The sequence below is a fragment of the Canis lupus genome, unplaced genomic scaffold (assembly GCF_011100685.1).
Source record: "Canis lupus familiaris isolate Mischka breed German Shepherd unplaced genomic scaffold, alternate assembly UU_Cfam_GSD_1.0 chrUn_S1676H1870, whole genome shotgun sequence".
Lineage (NCBI taxonomy): Eukaryota > Metazoa > Chordata > Mammalia > Carnivora > Canidae > Canis > Canis lupus.
In genome coordinates this window covers 48615-70462 of record NW_023330523.1, presented here as the reverse complement: position 1 = coordinate 70462, position 21848 = coordinate 48615, and the positions used below count along the sequence as shown (strand labels likewise).

Genomic DNA, 21848 nt, shown 5'->3' with positions numbered 1-21848 from the left:
TGGGAAATCAATTCAAACTACTTTAATTTGTACCATAATTGCTGATATCCCATGGAACTCACTGTGTGACAAGATCTTCAATGTCTTCCTGTAAAGCCCAGGAAATACTGCAGAGGGAGAACCTCAGGCTGCACACCCAGCTGTGCAGTCTCTGTGGTTGCCCATATTGAGTGGAATGTGGGTGTGCCACATCTGAAGGTGGTTTTTGAGCAGCTTTTATTGGCGACTCTAATACTGTGGGTCCCAATCCAGTAGGCACAGTAACATATGGCCTCATCTTGTTTCCTTAACACATTTATTGTCAAGGTTGAAGTGGAAGCTTGTTGTTCTTCCCACTTAAGGGACCATAAGGAAGCTTTGTTGAGACAAATGTTAGATATTCTATCCCTGATCTGCTGTCAGTCCCAGTGAACAGCTCCTTTGTTAATGTCCTCAGAGAAAACCTTGCATGATACGTGGGCATGCTCATCTCTTGCTCTAGAAAATGATATTTCAGGTTGTTCCATCTTTATCTGCCCAAGGGCAACTGCAAGCAATGATGAGAAATTCCCAAGAACAAATGATATGGAAAGAGGCAATAAGAAAAAATTTCTTGAGTCTCTTCTGTAGACTGAAGTGCCTGGGGGACAACTCACAAGCCCGAAGGGTTGAGAAGATGACTGCTTCCAGAAGTGGCATCCAGTTTGCCTGGCAGACTCCCCAGCAATAAGGTAAGAAGTGAGGTGCCTGTTAAGACTTGTCAGGACAGCAGGAAGGTGGGACTGGTTCGGGGTTCTTAGAAGAAGTGGTGGCTTAGACAATTCCCTAGGGTTCTTTATTATCTGTCACAGATGTGAGCAGTTGTGTGCCCCATGACTGCTGGGCACATAGGGTAAAAGGATTCTTAATCTGGAAAGAAACTCCTGGTAAATGTGTCTGTCTTGTATGAGGCAGATTATGTTTTTCATACGGACTCAGACATTCCCATGCAGGAATCCCATACTACAGAAACACTGCTCAGTAACATGCGGACAGTTCTGCTGGATTCAGCCTGTATGTCTAACTGTCTCTGATTTGCTGTTATTCAGGACTCAGATGGGAAACCTGACCTTACTCTTCTGTCACACAGCACAATAGAACAACAATCAGACCCTGAAATATCTCATTGACACTATTGAATGCGCCATGTACATAAGGACTGGCGTTTTTTGTGTTTTTTTTAAAGTAGATTGAGATGTCACCAGGCAGATTAGGACTCAGAGAAATCAAATTTGATTTATCATCCAGGTCCCTCCAAAAAGGAACTAGACCACAACTGCTGGGGATACATGGGTCAGAGCAGTCTCTGGAAATGAACTTCTATTCATCCTGGTCTTGCAACTGTCTCATGAGCATGATGTCACCAGCAGGATCACTTTCAAAGCAATGTTATGTGTATTATGTAATGATTCACTTTATAATTACTAGACAACTAATGAGAAATTTGGACTTGTTATTTGTCAGGCAAAGTTCTAAATGTTTTATTGTACAATTTTATTTACTCCTCTCTGCAGTCTCATGTGATACCTGTTATGTTTAATCTTCATTTCACAAATAAGGAACGTAGCCCAGAGAAGTGACTCATGCAAAAACACAGAGTCAATACATATGAGAACACATATAAGTACCAGTAGATCCTAAAGAAAATCTGAGCTAAATGAGGTATAAAAATTACAACGCAAGACAACTATCTTTTACTTTGATTTTGAATTTTCTCTATGTATTTGTAACTAGACTTGGGATTCTTGGCATTTTATATGTAAATATATGTCTTTAAGTGAGATTTACATATCTGACATATATTCTCCTCTTTTGGTCAAATCATTCTTGTGAGCAATATTCCAGGTCTTTAAATAACATATGAGAATAGTATTTTTCATGACTACATATAATTAAACATCCTCCTTTACTATTTAACCCACTTAGTTAACTTCATATATTGAAAATTTATCAGGGCCTTACCAACTTTTCATGAATATTATTATTAATGCCCTATGAAATTCAGCACCTCCTATGATTCATACCCCTTTGGATATGGGGTGAAGCATTTAATGTCTCCTTGACTCAATTTCTATATCTATAATTGCTGAAAGAAATATTTTTCAAAATTGACAAAGTTACATTATCAGTCTGAGAATAAACATAAAGTTTATGCACCTACCCATTTCTACTCCCTTTCCTTCCAATCCCTTTCACTATTATTTATATTCCCCAAATGAATGAGACCATATAATGTGTGTCCTTCTCCGATTGACTTATTTCACTCAGCATAATACTCTCCAGTTCCATCCGCACTGAAGCAAATGGTGGGTATTTGTCATTTCTAGTGGCTGAGTAATATTCCATTGTACCACTGAGGGGGGCACTTGACGGGATGAACACTGGGTGTTATTCTGTATGTTGGAAAATTGAACACCAATAAAAAATAAATTTATTATTAGAAAAAGGAGGGAAAAGTTTATGCACCTGATAAAAGATAATAAATTAGATTTTGTGCATAACAATATTATATCTTTCTAAAGTTTTCAAGTTACATTTTTATTATTATTGAAAAAGAAGAAAAATGACCTTCTAAAATAATATTTTCTTTGTAAAAATTATTGTTCTTACTTTTATTTTAAATGTATAAAATCAATAAGTGAATAAGGAAGAAAACCCATCATGTCCGGCAATATGCTATCTTAAAACTTAAATATTTCATTTCAGTTTCTTTCTCTCACCAAGAGAGACATTTATGTATTTGAGATATAATGTATGGCATGAACTTTATATAATTTTTTTGTTTCTGAGGCAAACATTTTCACTTTTATTACCGATCTTAAAAGGCCATTTTTAATGGTTTTATAGTATTCTATCTTTTGAATGCAGCATAAATTGTTTACCTCTTTCCATTATTCTAACATTAAACTTTTTACTTACTTTTCTAAGTCTCATATTGAAAAGCTGATATCACTTCTGTCTCCTGAGGACTGTTATCTGAAGACACGATAGTACAAAGTAAACTGCTCTTCCATACATGACATGAGAAAATGCATTTAGCAAAGATATTTTGAGAACCAAAATAGTAATGTAGCAAAGATGCATTCAGAAGCAGAATCCACGCATTCCTTTTGGAAAGAGTTGGTCTTCCCCATTGATGTATTCCATTCAGATTTTTGCCTCCAATTTTCTTCCATAAAAAAATATAAGGGACTAGGAAGGTTCTGATCAGGCTCAAGAAAACAAGGGTCCCCCCACTGAGAAACAGTCAAGGTCATGAACAGTGTAGGTTAAAATGACCATCAAAGAACATGAGCCCAACTGAGGTGGGAGAAGGGCTGAAGGATCCCATGGAATTCCATCTCTTGTATGTCTGTCCTGTAAATCCCTCTTTCCCCTGAGGAGATCTCAAAGTTGAACACTAGACCATGGGGACTTCACTAGGGGACAGAGTGAATGAATATGTTGATGTTCATTGGGGAATTTATCCTTAAGGTGAGTAGCTCATATAGGAAAGTTGCAAGGAGAGATTGTATTCCCACAGAAGCCTACTGCAGATTCTATGGTTAGAAATAGACTTTTCACTGTTTTATGTTGAAAAGTCAATGGATAATTTATTGACATTTTACTTATTCTCTAAAATCAGGTCCTACACTTGTGCTTGAGCACATTGTAAGGATTTATGTCACTTAATGTTCACTATCTGTTCTGTCTCCATTGTGGGGGACAGTGCCTTGTTCCTTGTATTGTCCTGTAGTGAAGAAGTGGTTTTGTGGTTTAGTCTTGATTTCTGTGGAAATGAGAATGGTCTCTACTTGTCAGAACTTGCTTTATAAACATACTTTCTCAGTATAATAGCTTAAAATACTGCATATTCTATAAATATTAAGTTTCAGAAGAGCAAATATTTGGGGTGTCTGGATACCTCAGCCAGTTAGCATCTGTCTCTTGATTTCTGCTCAGGTTATTATCATCACAAAGATTGAGCCCCACATCAGGCTTCTGCTGGGTGTGGATCTTGCATGAGATATTCTCTCTCCCTCTCCCTCTCCGATCCCCCCTCCAAAAACTGAGTTAATATTTAATGAGTACTTTTTTATTGATAGATTTTTCCCTAAATGTTCTTCACCTTTTCAATCTTCACCTTTCAATCACATGATATGGAGGCTTGTAGTTTTCATTTGATAGGTCAGGACAGTGAGATATAGAGGAATGACATGTGATTCAAGGAACGTCTCAGGGCATGTGGATAAAGATCTTCCTAGAAGAAACTTAGAGAAAAAGGATAAAGATGAAGATAAAAGTCCCCATGAGCAGCTCACCATGAACAGCAACTGTCTCCATGTGGGAAGGAGAGAAAAGATAGATCAATTCTACAAATGTGACAGGCTGGGTTTTAGTTGATATTATGAAAGTGGCATTCATTTCTCTACTTTGTTTTAATAAGAGTTAGAATTGTTTTACTACTGTACCCTTGTGTATTGTATTAAAGAACATCAAGAACACAGAATTGGATTCATCATAATACTGGTTCACAAAGCACTATCATCATTTATCTACTCAGAGATCTCATTATTCTATTCTACTTAGGTGATGATGACTTACTTCATTATTAAACAAATACTCAGAATCGCTGATTTAACTGAAAAACAAAAGCATTAGAAATAATCTATGTGGTTTTTTTCTACTAAGTGTATCAACTAGAAAAGCGCGAAGTTAATGATAATCTCTCAACACGTGTCCAGTTTCCTGTTTTGTTACTGAAGGAAAAGGGCACATCCTGTTCTGTTAGAGATGGGACCTTGGTGGCTTTGTGGAAAGTGAAATGAAAGGAACTAGACAAAATCTCCCAACTCTTCAATTTGCTTTACTACTTTGGGGGCAAATGCAACCCACTTATTTGACTGTCTGCTTAATTTCATTCTTTTGCTCCTCCAGATGGACAGTCTACCTCTCTTACCTTCCCCTGGGCATTAGGAGGTGGAACCTCATGGAGCGCACAGATGGTTTTCCTTATTCTCTGGTTTCTATTTGGGAGCAGCCAATGGAAGCATCAGCAAGAGACTGGGAATTAGGAGCAGCATGAGCTTAGGGTTTTTTCCCTGAAAGGGGCCTGCATCTTCAGGGCCAACCTATAGTGCCATCTGTCCCCATACCCAGAGGTTTATGCTCAGGCACCAAGAGGTGCAGGTGAGAGATGCCATTCCATTTTATAACACTCTACCCACTGGAGGAATTTGTTTCTTTTTTCCCAGAACCCTGTACTGAGTGAAAATCTCAGTGAGGGTGACAATACATGAGAGACACCTAACTCTGGGAAACGAACAAGGGCTTGGAAATCTAGAGCCCAAGAAGAAATGCTTCTGTAGGTGACATGGTGATTGTTCTTTGAACTTCAATTTCCACTGGCCAACTTTCCATTGGAAACCAGAGCAGAGATTCCCATTACTGTAATCCACAGGGGTTAGGTGCCTGGGACACAGAGCAATGGGGAGAAAAGTGGAACACCAATACTGAGCAGGAAGTAGAAGACTTCCCAGAATCCAGTCATTGTGTCCCTCAGCATCCTTGCTTGTTCTTTGCCTGGTGGAGAAATCTCTGCCCCCAAAGCAGGGGACTCTCAGGATCCTACCTGAAAGTCTGTCTTCTTCTTGGTCTCCAGATGAATATTTGAGGCTGATTTTCTAACAACCTTCCCTGAATGGTAGCAGAGCACATTTTCAGGAAATAGAAATGACAAGCATCTTTGTTGAATAGAATTTTTTTGTGTGCTATTCTGCTTGAGATAATTTCATTCCTGCCTCTGTATCTAGACAAAAGAGACATAAAGAAAACCCAAAATGGAAAAGGCATTTATATAATTTGATGAAAGGACTGTAGATAAAATATTATTTCTTTCATCCTCAATTTACATGTTTGTAACACTTTCTGTTGAATACACACTTTTTCTTAAAAATATTTCTCATTTGTTAGATTAGTAACCCCATTTTTAAAATTTAAATTCAATTTGCCAACATATAGTATAACACTCAATGCTCATCCCATAAGTGCTTGCCTTAGTGCCCATCATTCAGTTACCCCATCTCCTCATTCACCTCCCCTTCCCCAACCATTTGTTTGTTTCCCAGAGTTAGGAGTCTCTCATGGTTTGTCTCCCACTCTAACTTTTACCCACTCAGTTTCCCTCCTTTCCCTTATAATCCCTTTCACTATTTCTTATATTCCATGTATCAGTGAAACCATATAATTGATGATTGTCTTCCAACGTTAGACACATTTCTAAACATTAGATTTCACACGTTGTATCTAAGTGCTCAATAATATGTAAGTTTTTAAATATTAAAAAAAAGTTTTTAAATATTAAATAACATGTGAATTCTTTTTAAAAATACATTTAAAAATAAAATTCCAAGCCATACAGGTTTTCTGTGAGAAAATAAGCGTATGGAAGTGACATAGTAAAAGATCTCCTGATCCCAATGTTTAGGAGTGACCTCTTCAACTTGCGACCTTTCCTCTACCCAAGACTGTGTCCCTGAACCCACTCTGGGCCTGGAAAATAAAGAGCCCCAATACAAACAATCAGCATGGATTTCCAAGTGTACCCAGAAATTTTTAGATTTGTGATTTTTAGAAGGTGACTCTGAGGTTACAGACATGACATTTTACATAGTACTAACATGTGTGATCAGTTGGTAATGGATGATACAACTATGAAAACAATGGTTTTTATATGTTCTTAGACTTTACTCAGCATTAACTTCAAAATGTAACGTTGCTTCCATTACTCAAAACCATTGTGTCAGGTGTCCCGGCGTTTCATTGCATTTGTATCTTTGGGGTAAATCCCCAACAGTGCAATTGCTGGGTCGTAGGGCAGGTATATTTTTAACTGTTTGAGGAACCTCCACACAGTTTTCCAGAGTGGCTGCACCAGTTCACATTCCCACCAACAGTGTATGAGCTCATTCATTTGGGGAATATAAATAATAGTGAAAGGGAATATAAGGGAAGGGAGAAGAAATGTGTGGGAAATATCAGAAAGGGAGACAGAACATAAAGACTGCTAACTCTGGGAAACGAACTAGGGGTGGTAGAAGGGGAGGAGGGCGGGGGGTGGGAGTGAATGGGTGATGGGCACTGGGGGTTATTCTGTATGTTAGTAAATTGAACACCAATAAAAATAAATTAAAAAAAAAAACCATTGTGTCTCACTCACCTTAGGAGTGAAATAAATGAGTTGAGCCCAAACCATCAGGATATTTCAAGTATCCATCTATAACAAAATCCCCTACCCATGAGGTAATGTGAGTCCCTCTCTAATAGTCAAAATATCAATCTCAGTTAAACAGACAATAGATCTGCCACTGGAATCAGTGCTGTACATTCTAAAGAAATGCTTTTAGTGTTTTCATGACTTAGCTGTTTAAACAACCATTTAATTAGCAAACATTTCCTGAGGACAGGAGGGCTGTGTGTACCCAAGGTATCTTTGGGGAAGCTCACCTTATGCACAGGGAGAAAGGCAGGGGAAGGAAATGACTCCAAATCTGGACTTGTTTTTCCCTCCATATATGGGTTGTTTGCTCCATGCATAAGGTCAGTGTCCTATCAGGAGGTAACTCAAAGGCACTATGGAACCATGTTAAAAACTAAGATTTACATTGAGTTGGGATGACTTCTCATGACAATGTCTTCATATTTAGCTAATTTCTCTCTAACCAAACGGTAATAGGTTACCAGGTCTCAGATCACTGCCCTGTGGAGTCAGGCACTGAGAGGAAAGGGTTCAGTTGCATAGGTAATGGGGAGGATAAATGAAGGAACATTCTCAGAACAGAACAAAGGTAAATTTCTGCCCCTCCCCTACAACCTCTTCCTGCACATACTGGAGGTCTTAGCCTTGACCCAGGCCTTCAGTAGAGGGTTGAAGTGTTGGTTGGGCTCTTGTACAGACATGCCTATCTTAAATACAAATCTCTCACCACAAAAGCAGAGGCTCAGAGAGATAAATGGGGAGTTAGTGAATCTGAGGGACCAATTTCCTTCAGATCATGTAGACTTTCCTTACAGTAATCATTTTCACCAATGCAATTTGCATTTTACATAAAATTTGAATTTTCAAATGAAAATGCATTTAATTCAATTAGACTTTCTCACAGAGCTTTTTCTTTTCCCCACATACTGCCACAGAGGTATTCCTAGAGAATCAGTAATATGGCTCTTCTTTTCTTTTTCCTTCATTCTTTTTTCTTTCTCAAGAAGTTGACTAATTTTATAAGAAGTTAGTAAGTATAGTGATATCTTATTGATACAATTTTGGTTTGATACAGAAATCAGTCACACAACTGTGGCAGTTAAACCACCTCATTTTACAGAGCAGAGAACAGAGGTCCAGGGAATATAGACCAAATCATATGGAGTAGCATTCAAGCAGAAGCAGAAGGTGGAGGTCCCCAGGTCTCACCCAGGGCTGATGCATCAACCTCCCTGAGGATCATGTCCCCTCACAGGAGTTGAGCCCCAGACATGCCAGTGCACGAAGGTGCTGAGAAGTTAGCCCTCAGCTTCCTGAGCCTCTGCTCCCTGACTCTCCACTGCAAGTAACTAGTAGGGGGCAGGGCAGCAACATAGAAACTGGAATCAGGAGGTGACTCCCAGTCTGAGCCTTCAAACATTTTGTGGTAAATCTCCAGAGTCTTTCACTCTTGAAATGATTTGCACCATATTTCATTCCCACATTCTTCACGCAGGTGGTCAGATTCTTCCATCACCAGTCTGTCACAGCTCTGTTCAGTAGAAATAAATACAAATCACAAATGGAGACAAACATTTTCATACTGCTGCATTTTTAAAAGGCTAAAGAAACAAATGAAATTCTAGCATTACTTTTATTTACTGTGAGATATCCAAAATAGTATTTCAACATCTAATCAGTATAGATATTACTAAGAAAATATTTCATCATTTTTTATAGTCTCCAGAACATGGTTTGTATGGTACACAAGTAGCCATCTCAGCTTGGACTAGTGCACTAGCTACATTTCAAGTGGTCAGTACCCACCTGTGACTAGTGGCTACTACATCGAGCAGCACGGATTCTACTCCAAATGCTTCAGAAACATTGCCCCTGACAATCTTTAGAAAAGTCCCCCCAGGCTGGACAGCTTCCTGGGTCTGAGCCAACCTGAGTATCAGGGGCTCCTTAGCCTCCAGGGTTATATAGAGTGGACCCAAGAAGGGGGCACCTGCCAGATGCTGGGGTCCTAAGGCCTAACCCCAAGGTAACTCCAGGGACCCAGAGCCAGGGGAAGGTGCCAGGTATGGAGGGCCCTAGGATATGGAGACCTTTTTGCACAGGGGCCAGGGCAGCAGGAGTGGCTGTGCGCTTCCCAGGCAGCACAGTAGTACACGCCCTCATCATTCTTCTCCAGTTTCTGCAACAACAGGTTACAGCTGTAACTGTTCCTGCCTTTCTTGGCGTTGACTTTGTCTGCTTTCACGAATATATCCCTCTGCACATACGACCTGGACATGTCTAGGTAGAGGAGCCTCTTGGGGGCTGTATCCTCCTTGTGGAAGTACCAGTGGATGTAGCTCACCGAGGTATCCACTGTGCACGGCAGGGTGGCCAAGGTGCCCAAGCGCCCCACGACCACAGGAGTCTGCTCCAGCTTGAGCCCCGCTGCACCACCTGAAAGAGGGAGAGAGGGATAGCAGTGAGACAGGGATGGCCAGGAGACTCAGGGCATCCCCCACACCCTGCATTGTGGAGGGAGTCAGGACTTACCGGGAAACAGGAGGACACACAGGACAGCAAGGGAACTCAGCATGGTTCAGGTTCCTGCCTGGTGGAGAGAAGCCCAGGCGGACCTGGGAGACTACTCCGGTGGATGGCAGAGGGCAGGTTAGATCTGAGCCTCAGCTTCCCTGAGGCACCTGCAGGTACTAGTAATAGAGAAGCTGGAGAGTGGGAGGTGCCAGAGGGCAGGGACAGGTCTGACCACAGTGGGGGAGGGAACATCAGTGCTCAGGGTGCTGAAAAACACTGAGCAATGTTGGTGCATGACAGCACCAGTGAGAACAGCAATCCTTGATTGGACATCCACTACATCTGAGCACCACACTAATTGGTTTCTGTTCATTGTTTGATTAAATCTTGAAATTCATCCTGTTGGATGAATGCTACTTCCCTCAATTTAGAAATGGGGAAATTCTGGTTGGTATTTTAAGTACCTTTCCAAGACTGCATGTCTACTGGGTATTGGGTGGGGAGGTTCCCAGGTCTGGCTGGGGACGACTCTCAAGCCTCAATTGGCCACTTGGTACTAACGGGAATGTGTGTGCAGCCTGCTTGGGAGGCAGGACAAGCACAGAGCTCTCTGCTGAAAAGACAGCAGGTTCCTTGAGCTAGCATTGGAGAATTTCTCCCAGAGATCTCACTGGAGGACTTAAATGTCCTAACATAATGTGATAGCTGTGTAGTCTTGGGCAAGCTGTTTCTACTCCTTTTCCTCATATGTCAAAAGGAACCTCATTAGGTTGCATGCAGTGTGAACAGGGAAGGAGAGCAAAGCATATAGTTTGTCCCAGATGCATAGAAAATGCTCAAGAAGTGTTGGGGTTTCATCTTAAACCTGGACTGGTTGCAATAGGTGATGGGGCCTCATAGTGTAGAATTATGAAAAATCAGATGTGTGTGTGTGTGTGTGTGTGTGTGTGGCCAAAGGAAGAAGATTGCATTGACCCAGGGGTAGTGCAGACAGGGGCAGAGTGGGGGAGACTGGGAGCTGCAGTTCTAGGATCAGGTCCTCAGAAATGGTAAAGGTAGGGTGTCAGGAAGGGTCAGCTGAGGACTGCATCTGAAATGAAGCTTTGAGAAGTCAAGGTAGCATTGACTTCCAACTGAAATGAAGTTTCCTTTTCTCTTATCCCAAGTATAAAAAGATCTCCTTGGTGTAGTTTTGGTAATTAATTAGGCTAATGCTAGCCCACCAGCCTGGAAGGAGAAGACAGTGGGGATGGCCAGGAAGCAGACTCGGGGGACAGGGAGACTTGGGTTCTTCAGTACCCAGTACCAGACCCAGCTCCTGACCTCCTCCTCCTGATAAAAACTGAAAGGCAGATATGCTGAGCTATAGCCAAGATTCAAGGCTCATGTGTCTCCAAATGCAGGCTCTGAGGTTGTGCTGAGCTGATGAACTGGTGACTAGAATACTCTGCTACAATAATGTTCCAGGCTCATTATTCAGGCCCTCAGCAGGTGTCTAGGGCAGCTGTGCTAAAATGTTAAGATGAAACGCTGGGACACCTGCACCCCGAAGTTTATAGCAGCAATGTCCACAATAGCCAAACTGTGGAAGGAGCCTCGGTGTCCATCGAAAAGATGAATGGATAAAGAAGATGTGGTCTATGTATACAATGGAATATTCCTCAGCCATTAGAAACGACAAATACCCACCATTTGCTTCAACATGGATGGAACTGGAGGGTATTATGCTAAGTTAAATAAGTCAATTGGAGAAGGACAAACATTATATGGTCCCATTCATTTGGGGAACATAAATAATAGTGAAAGGGAATAGAAGGGAAGGGAGAAGAAATGGGTAGGAAATATCAGAAAGGGAGACAGAACATAGAGACTCCTAACTCTGGGAAACGAACTAGGGATGGTGGAAGGGGAGGAAGGTGGGAGGTGGGGGTGAATGGGTGATGGGCACTGAGGGGGGCACTTGACGGGATGAGCACTGGGTGTTATTCTGTATGTTGGCAAATTGAACACCAATAAAAAATAAATTTATTATTAAAAAACAAAAAAAGTAAAAAATAAAATGTTAAGTGGAAAAGAGAGTGACAATGGGGGTGACATCTGCACAGCAGAATGACATGTGGAAAGACTTTCAATATAGAGAGTGAGCAATGTGGTTGAGAATGTGGGTGAACTCTTTTCTTCCTGCTCTCTCCCATTCTAGAGAAAAATCTAATCTAATCTCACCAATTAGATTATCTTACTTTTGGGAAGAAAATCCACAACTTTTTTTTTCTTTTATGAAAATAAATTTTATTTCTCATTGTCAGCCTTCAAAACTCTGTTTCTCTCAATTACTGTTGATATTTGTCTTCAAACATTGCTGACATTAAAGGCTCAACACCTGTTGGCCATGATCAGCCTTAATGTATAAAGAGTCTGCCCCAAACCTTCAACCAAACAAGCTAGCTCCTGGGTGTGTCAATCAAAAAAAGTGAAACAATTTAGTCTGTAGAGTGTGGTGTGCTTTATCCAAAGAAGAACAATCCATGGATTGGGGAGTTCAGGGCCTCACAAGCAGTGGAGCACTCTGCCTCAGGGATTCAGGGCATGAGGGAGTTTTATCCTTAGAAGCAGCCCAGAGGGAACAGGCAGGATGAGCTAGGAGGTCAGGGATTTCCTCACAAGGCTGGCAGGTCAGTCAGGGATTGAAGAGAGAGTATTTGAGTTAGGCTGATTGCTTGAGGGTACATATCTGATCTTATAGATTGTTGGTGTTTGGAGCCTGGCTGGCTGGGATAGTCTGTTTTTGGTCAAGGGCAGCATTTACAGGGACAGGAGAGTTCCCTAAATTTCAGTTTGCTGGCTTGACACCCTAGAGTATAGAAGGTCCATGCTGGGCCTGGAAATGCATTTGAACAGGTGATAATTGCTTTCCTGTCCTCTACTTCTCTTCCTGCTGCAGTGTATCTGTGCTCTTCCTTACATGGCACTAAAAGATCATATTTGTTAAAAATTGCACAATTTTAAAAAGTAATATGAAAAACCTTTTGAACGGGTCACAGATAATAGCCTTATGAGGTGTTAGGGAGATCTGAGCAAGACCCCCCTGGTCTCCAGAAGAGAGAAATCAGGTGGCTCTTGAGGGAGCAGAACTTCCCGTCCTCCCAGGTCATCCTGCTGCTGCCATGAATACAACTGCTCTGATGGCCCCAGACTTCAGCCCCAGGGGAGAGGCAGGTGGGTCAGAGCAGGTGTGGACTCAGGCTGACCCTGTGCAAAGAGCCAGGTGATGAAGCTTGGACATTTTCCTTTAACCTCTGAGAGGCTTGCCTGCTTTCCCCGACCTGGGACAGCTCCCTTCTGACCATGGGAGCGTCTGAGATCTAATCCAGTTTGACTTCTTCACTAGGTCACAGGAAATAAATTGGATGCACATGTGATGTCAACGCTTAGTAAACTGGACAAGCCCAGAAAACTCACAACAGGAAAGCCATTGATATGTTTTGATGAGAGAACTCTCTATAAAATAGTCTCGCTTTTATATTCAATTTACATGTTTATAATACTTTGTGTTGAATAACACTTTTTCTTAAAAATATGTTTCATTTGTTAGATTATTAACCCCATTTTAAAAACATATCATAGGTAGAATCTTGGACATTCACACTTCACTACAGAATCACAGAAGTTTAGACACTTAAAAATGAAAATGAAAGCCTCATTCCAGAAACCTCATTTTTTTCCCCAGAAGCCTCATTAATTCTCATCTTTAAAGATGAGAAAACAGCTTCCCAAAGCAGGTGACTCATTCAATATGACAGGACCACGAGCAGCTGAGGCAGGATTCGAGCCCCCATGCCCTCCTCTCCATTGTGCACACCTCTCATTGAGCAGACCTGGCATTTCAAATTCAGTCACTACATGCAGAGCACCCACCACGTGTCAGGGATGGGGCCAGGTCCCTTTTTCAAACATAAATTTCAATTTTGGAATTCTTGAAAATATTAAAATTCTGTGAGACACATTAGTATTCTCAGTCAACAGATGATGACAGGCCACTTGAACATTCCCCACATTGACCTTTTTAAAATAGCTTAACAAATGTGATCATCATTAAATGGGCTTATTAGAAGAAAGTAGGATCAGTTATGTTGGTCTTCATTTGACTCTGCTCAGTAGATATACAGAAATGTGTGTGAGTGTGTGTAAGTGTATACGTGTGCTCACAGAAAATTAATTTGCTAGATAATGTCTTTTTCTCTTCAAGGAAAAAAGGCAGCCTCACATAGGGTTGCCAGATTTAATGGAAAAATAAGTACGAAGTGCTATGCAATATTGGAACACAAACTAAATTATTTGTTATTTGTCTGAAATAATTCAGGGAAATGCAAATCAAATCCACAAGGAGGTATAGTCTCACAGTTGTTAGAATGACTATTGTCAGGGCTCCTGGGTGGCTCAGTCGGTTAAGATCTGCCTTCAGCTCAGGTCATGATCACAGGGTCCTGGGATCCAGTCAGGCATCATGTTCCCTGCTCAAGGGGGAGTCTACTTCTCCCTCCGCTCCTGCCTCTGCTTGTGCTCCCTTTCAAATAAACAAATAATTTTTTTTAAAAATGGCTATCATTAAAGAGAACAGTAATCTCAAGTGCCTTCACAGACGCTGGGAAGTAAGGAAGCGCAGGGACACTGGCTGACTGTCCTGTGCTCAAGAACCCCATGTGCAGGGGACAGGAGGCTGCCCCAGGAGCAGCTCTGAAAGCAGACTATCCCAGGCAACCTCACTATCTTGGAGTCCCAGGAAATCCATACTGGCACATGAGTCTCATGTTTTTGGACTTTTTAAAAAGATTTTATTTATTTATTCATGAGAGACACACAGAGAGAGGCAGAGACATAGGCAGAGAGAGAAACAGGCTCCCTGCGGGGGAGCTGGATGTGGGACTCAATCCTAGGACTCTGAGATTACGCCCTGAGCCAAAGGCTCAGCTGCTAAGTCACCCAAGTGCCCCTCATGTTTTTGGACTTAAGAAAGTATAAAACTGCCATCACACTAGAGTTCAAATATTTTTTCCTTTTTTTTAGAAGATTTCATTTATTTATTTGACAGAGCGATAGAGCCTGAGAGCACGAGCTGTGGGGAATAGCAGGGAAGAGGGAGAAGCAGGCTCCCCACTGAGCAGGGCCCTGGGATCATGACCTAAGCCTAATGCAGATGCTTAGCCAACAGAGCTATGCAGGTGCCCTGGAAAAAGAATTCTCAAAACAAACAAGTAATTAGAGAAATCTCCTCCACCAGAATGCTAGAAAAAAGTTTAAAGCTACAGCACAGAATGGAGTGTACTCTTGCTACTAGATTTTATTCATAGGCACAGGGTCCCCTAGAGACAGTGTGGGGAGTGAGAGGGAGAGAGAAAAATCTTAAATTTCATCCTCTGGGCCTATTGTTAGTGGTGATTATGACTCACTGATATTTACGTATTTTTTAAAAATTTATGTTGACAACATTAGGCAGAAAAATGTCAGTGTAAGGGAAAAATGCAAATATATAATTTTTTTAAAGATTTTATTTATTTATTCATGAGAGACGGGGAGGGGGGCAGAGGGAGAAGCAGATTCCACACAGGGAACCCGACGTGGGACTCGATCCTGGGTCTCCAGGATCACGCCCTAGGCTGAGGCAGCGCTAAACCGCTGAGCCACCCAGGCTGCCCACAAATACACAATTTTTAAAGATTAGTAAAAACTCTGATCTATCATTTGAATTCATGTCTCTAGGTATTACCCCTTTTTAGATACCACCGAAAAAGGGGAAAGCCATATGAATCCAGAGGTGAGTACCCCAGCATCTATATTATGGTATTAAACACCACTTCCTACTCCAAGTCCCAGGGCTCAGCTGAGAAATGATGGCAAAGAGAAATCACACAGTCATAAAGGAACCGACCACCTTCCTGCCCGTCCCCACACGGACCATGTCCCAGGCTAGCACGGGCCTTACCAATGGCAGCTCTTCCTGAGGGAATTATTACCACCCTGAGTGCAGGAGAGGTTAGAGAAAAGTCAAGAATGAGGAAATCACCCCTGTGCACCCCCAAGGAGATCCTGGGTGCAGACAAGGGTCATCAGGGGCTCCCAGCTCCTGCCCTGGCTCTGGTGCTGCTCCTGCTGCCCCCCCCCACATCCCTCTCCCCCTGTTTTCCCCCCTCAGGCCCTCTGTCCCCACGGTTGTGTCCACACTCCTCTCTGTCTCACGTCTATTGCCATCCTTCCTTCTGTGTCCTTGTCTCTCCATCTCCCGTTCCAGCTGGGTCTCCTTGTCCTGCTTTATTTCTCTCTCTCTCCCCTCTGGCTCCCCCATCTCCCCCTCCTCCCCTCCCCATCTGTCTCTGTACTCCCGTCTCCCTACGTCTGTCTGTCCATCTCTACTACCTAGTTCCTTTATTTACATCTCTCTTTTCTCCATTACCTTCTATCCCTATCCCTCCACCTCTTTCCCTGCTCACAGCACCTACTGTAAAGTCTATGTTATTCCATCTGAGTCATTTCTCTGGCTTCTGATGACCACATTCTGTTGCTCTCAGCGCTCTCCTCACATGAGCCTCTTGTGTCCATCGTCCCTTTCTTCTCTCTGGTCCTTTTGTCTGGTCTCCTGGGGCCTGTAGGACACCGGCCTGTGGGTCTGTGCTCCCTATGGTGGCGGGATGGGTGCAAGCTCACAATGTACATTTACTCCTTTGGCTTCTCCTGCTGATCGCACCTGCCCCATGGAAGTCTGCTTGGATATTTTCTCCCTCTGCCCCTTCCCCTGCTCTCTCTCTCTAAAATAAATAAATAAATCTTTAAAAAATAAAAGCAGATTAAAACACAAAAGCATAGAGTCAGATGAAATGCAGATATGAACCAGCAGAAAATCTCTTTCTCACTCAGGAGAACCTCAAACAAGTATTAAATTTTGCACACCTCATTATGAGGGTTATTTTATGGAGTTTTTTATATGTCATAGGACTTGTTCTTTTAAAAAACGGAAATATCAGAAAGGGAGACAGAACGTAAAGACTGCTAACTCTGGGAAACGAACTAGGGGTGGTAGAAGGGGAGGAGGGCGGGGGGTGGGAGTGAATGGGTGACGGGCACTGGGTGTTATTCTGTATGTTAGTAAATTGAACACCAATAAAAAAAAAAAACGAAGTTCATATTTAATTGAGCATTTTGCATAGCTTTTATTGTTCTAATAAGAGTTCTCAGTAGTGATGTGTTTACTTAATTAGAAGTTCAGAGCGGCAGGATAAACAGGAGAAATCCCACCTTAGACATTCTTCATCAAGCTCCCAGGTCTGAATCCACTGGCTTCCTGCCTCTGACTTGTACCCCCACCTAGTGGTAGTTGGGAGCATTTCCATTTCATTGGGTTCCGGAGCTGATCTGGAACAAACCTGGTCAGGGTGCTCTGCTGGGAAGCTGCTTTGTTCAAGACAAAATGCAAGTGTGTAGTAGGAGAGAAGGAGTGTTCAAAGTGACTTACTTTATTGTATTATATTTTCATTGGCTGAACCTTCAAGTTAGGAAAGAATTATAATTAAAAACTGTTATTGGAATTAAAAACTGTGCCTAGAAAAGAAGATTCAACTCTAAAGCACTGTTGGCTCATGAGGCCAGTGGTTGAAAATTAAACAGAACAGGCGTCTGTGCTTCTGCTGCCCTGGGACTGATGCGGCGCTGGTTGGCCCCTGGTGGAGAAGAGGGCATCTGGGGGCTGCTTGCCTTCTCCTGACTTTCTCCTGCACCTAGTGTGGTGCTGGCACAGAGTACATTTATAGCTGTGGAAGGAATGGATGAAAGGAAGAGAAATAAATCAGAGTCACCAAAAATTAAAATGTTAGCATTTTTCCTTCTAAAGGAATGGCTTGACTTTTAGTATCTTAGAGATTTGGAAAATTAGCACCTTTTGTTAGATACTTTGAAAGATATACAGGTGGTTTGTTTGCAGGTTTGCTTGTATGTCCTGCTTACCTGTTTATTCAGTGGAAGGAAGGAAGAAGCATAATTGAGGCTGTCAGACTATTGAGATGAAAGTGTTTTACATGGTCAGACAGCCAAAGTGAACCCGTTGTGATCCCGAGGAAAAGGTAGTTTGTCACCTCCTGACTCATGGGAAGGCTAATTTAAAGTGAAGAATAGTTCAGTTGCATGATATAATCTGTGCCAAGCAAGTCTCAATGAAGGCACTGAAATTTGAATTTGACACCTGCTAAAAATAATCAGTCATACCTCCTGGCCTGCCTGGGACTGTCTTGGCTAACTCCTGTGGCCCTATGGTATTATTCTTAGAACTCTTTAATCTCTCCTAACTGTTCTTGCTTAAATGATCAATTAGAGAGTCCCCTGTACACACTCAGCAGATATGAAAAGTAATTTTTCTAATTTTTAATAAAAATTTTGAAAGGTATTGCGATATTACAGGTGAGGATATTACTTAACCTTGATTTTTTAAAAAAATAGCTTTAGTGGGATATAATTTGCACACCATAAAATTCATCCATTATAAATGTGTGCTTAAATGGTTTTTAATAAATGTATACTTTTTAAACCAACATCACAATACAATTTTACAGAAAATTTGTCATCCAGGAAAGTTTTCTTATTTGCAGTTAATCCCTGCTTTTACTTCCAGTCCTGGATAAACCACTGACCAGCTTTTCATTTTATTTACCATTTTTGTACAATCAATATGTGTGAAATCATACAATATATAATTTTTTTTGCATCTGGCTTCTTCTACTTAGCGTACGGAGTTTGAGTGTCATACGTGTTGTAACATGCATAAGTAGTTTGTCCCTTTGTATTGCTGAATACTATTCCAGTGCATGGATGACAGCATTTTGTTAATATACCAATGGATGGATATTGGAATTGCTGCCAATTTTTGCTATTATGACTAATCCCACTATGAACTTTGTCATGCATGTCTTTGTGGGATATTTGTTTTCATTTTTCTAAGAAAGAAGATTCACTGGGTCTTTTGGTGAGTTTCAGTTGAATTTTTAAGTCATCATCAAAGTGTTCTCCAAAGTTGCTATACCATCTTATGTCGCCTCTAGCAGTGTGTGAGACTTCATTTCTCCTGGTATATATGGGGAATGTTATTCAGACATTTAAAAAAATGAGATTTTTCTCTTCGCAACAACATGGATGCACTAAGAGAGTACAATGCTAAGTAAAATAAGTCAGAAAGAGAAAAACAATTACCATATGATTTCACTACTATGTGGAATGTAAGAAACAAAACAGAAGATGAAACAAAGAAAAAAGAGACAAAGAAAAACAGAAAGAGAACAAAGCGGTGGTTTCCAGAGGGGAAGTGGGTGGGTCTGGGGAAAATAGGTAAGGGGGATTAAGAGCAGTCATTGTGATGAGCACTGAGTAATTCATACAAGTGTTGAATTATTATATTATATACCTGAAACTAATATAGCAGTTCATGTTAATTATATTTACTTTGTTTTTTAAAAAAGGGTTTGCTTCTCCCTATTCTTACTGACACATGTTAGAAGTTGTCTTTTAGATGATAGACATTCTAGCAAGCATGCAGTGGCATCTACTTGTGGATTTCATTCCCATGCCCCTAATGAATGGTGAGGTTGAAATTGTTTTCATGTGCTTATTAGTTATTCATATCCCTCCTTTGGAGAAATGTGTATTTTAAGCTTTTTTTTTATTTTTTATAGTTATGTTGTTTCTCTTCATAGCAGTTCTTCATACATTCTAGATGATAGTCCTTTATCAGATAAAAATCCTTCATATGATTCACAAATATGTCCTTCCCAAACTGTAGGCTTTTCATGTTCTTCACGGAACCTTTTGAAGCTTGCTTCCTTGCTTGTTTATTTATTTATTTATTTATTTATTTATTTATTTATTTATTTATTTAAGACAAAGAGAGAATTAATGTTTGTGCAAGTGGTGGGGAGGGGCAGAGGGAGAGGGAGTGAGAGAATTCCAAGCAGACTTCACCAGTAGTTAGGAGCCCAACATGGAGATTGATCCCATGACCATAAGACCATAACCTGAGCCAAAACTAAAAGTCATACGCCCAAACCACTGAACCACCTGGACACTCCATACACATGTTTTTAATTTTGATACAATCTAGTTCATCAGAAATTATTCTTTTAAGGATTGTGTGTTTGGGGTCATATCTAAGAACTCCTTGCCTTAATCCTGTATCACAGATTTTCTCCTTTGTTTTCTTCTAGAAGATTTTATAGTGTTAGCTCTCCCATTAAGATTATGGTCCAAGAAAAAAAATATTATGGTGCATCATGAATTAATTTTCATATATGGAGAATGTAAAAAAATTAAGTTTATTCTTCTGCCTTTGGTTATCCAGTTGTAGCTGAGCCATTTGTTCAAAAGACTATCCCATCTTGCACTGAATTAACTTGTCACACTTGTCAAAATACAAGATTTGCTCCTCTTGTTTTAAATTAATTCCTAAATGTTTATTCTTTTCAGTTCTATCATAAATGGAATCATTTCTTTAATTTCATTTTCAAGTTGTTCATGCTAGCTTATAGAAATACAACTGATATTTTGTACAATGATGGTGACCTTGTTTATGAGTTCTAGTTTTGGTTTGTTTGCATGTAGGTCCTATGGAATTATCTACATACAGGATCATGTCATCTGTGGTGAAGACATTTTTATTTTTACTTTTCAATCTGCTAGAGATCTTTACATTTTTTTCTAGGTGCACTTTCTAGAACACTTAATGCCAGGTTGAATAGAAATGTCCAGAGCAGACATCCATCTCTCGTTCCTTGTCTTTGGGGAAAAGCATTCACTGTTTCAACATTAAGTATGATGTCAGCTATGGGTTTTCACAGACGCCCTTTATCAAGTTGAAGAAGTTCACTTGTATTGAGATTATTTTTTCTGCCAACTGGAATATTCTCTTAAAGCTCTCTAGTGAAAAAAAAAAAAAAAAAAAAAAAAAAAAAAAGCTCTCTAGTGAATAGTTCAGGTATAAAGCTTTCCTAATGTAGATTTTATTTGTTTAAATGTATGTTCTGTTTTGTAATTTTTGTATCCTTCACTGGAATACCTATTTGCTGATTTTTTATTGTCATACTTTCCCTTAACTCTTTAAACATGGTTTCCTATTTTCTTTTTGAACAAATATGTAATAGCCACTTTGAAATCTTCACTAAAGAAAATATCTGGACACACTCAAGGACAGCTTGTATGGAGTTGTGGGGGGTTTTCCCCTAATAAGAGTCACACTTATCTGATTTTTTGCCCATCTTCTTATTTTTTTATTAAAAAATATTTTGTTGAAAAAACTTTAAAAAATAAAAAATATTTTGTTGAAAACATATTGCAGCAACTCTAGATTGTGATTTTTCCCCAAAATGTTGTTTCATTGCTGTTTGTATTCTAAGAATGTTGCTTGGACTAAATCTGTGATATTATATTCTCTGCAGTACGTGGTGTTTCATGACTCCTGTTTTCTCTTTTAATTTCCTTATTTTTCAGCCTAGCTTCCAGAGGATTACCCCATGTCCACACAGCTCAGTGAAAACTAAGATTTGATAGGGATTATGCTCAAGTAACTTGATTAAAATTTTTATTGTCCACTAAATGCTTTTGTAGTAAGTATTGGGTAGCATATTTATATTTTAGGCAATTAGCACATAGACTTCATGGGCTAAAGTAAAGTCTTCCCAGCTATACTTTTTCTGAGTCTTTCCATGGCTCCTCTGCATATGCCAATCACCTCAAGGTCCACCAGCAGTACTTGGAAGGTTTGAGCTCTTTTGAGTGCTGCTAAGCATGCACACAGCTTTAGCTAAACACATGCTTGCTATAGCCATGACCACAACATCAGAGCAGCAGACCCCCTGGACTTCCTGCTTACATACCACACAGATTGTCAGTTCACCATTACATCATTCCTCACCACAAATTAACTGAGCTCCCTTACACTGTGTGATTTGCTGCCAGTCCTCATGGCCTGTTCAATTTTAGAAGAAACTTCATGTCTATGATGCTGTGTGGGGAAAGCACAGCAGCCACTGTAGGCAAGTGTACTGCTGTTGTT

General features: G+C 40.6%; 1 long non-coding RNA gene and 1 gene segment (V, D, J or C); one reads left to right on the top strand and one right to left on the bottom strand.

The window, feature by feature from the left end:
• The first annotated feature begins 259 nt into the window (after positions 1-259).
• The window catches only part of LOC119878509, a 65914-nt gene continuing 44325 nt past the window's right edge, over positions 260-21848 (top strand). Inside the window, exon 1 of the long non-coding RNA XR_005386957.1 lies at positions 260-710. This is a non-coding gene — a long non-coding RNA (uncharacterized LOC119878509). The remainder of the gene's footprint in view (positions 711-21848) is intronic.
• Positions 8116-9972, bottom strand: LOC119878508. The segment is given in 3 exon segments: positions 8116-8786; positions 9346-9691; positions 9788-9972. Coding segments are annotated over 3 exon segments (408 nt in total).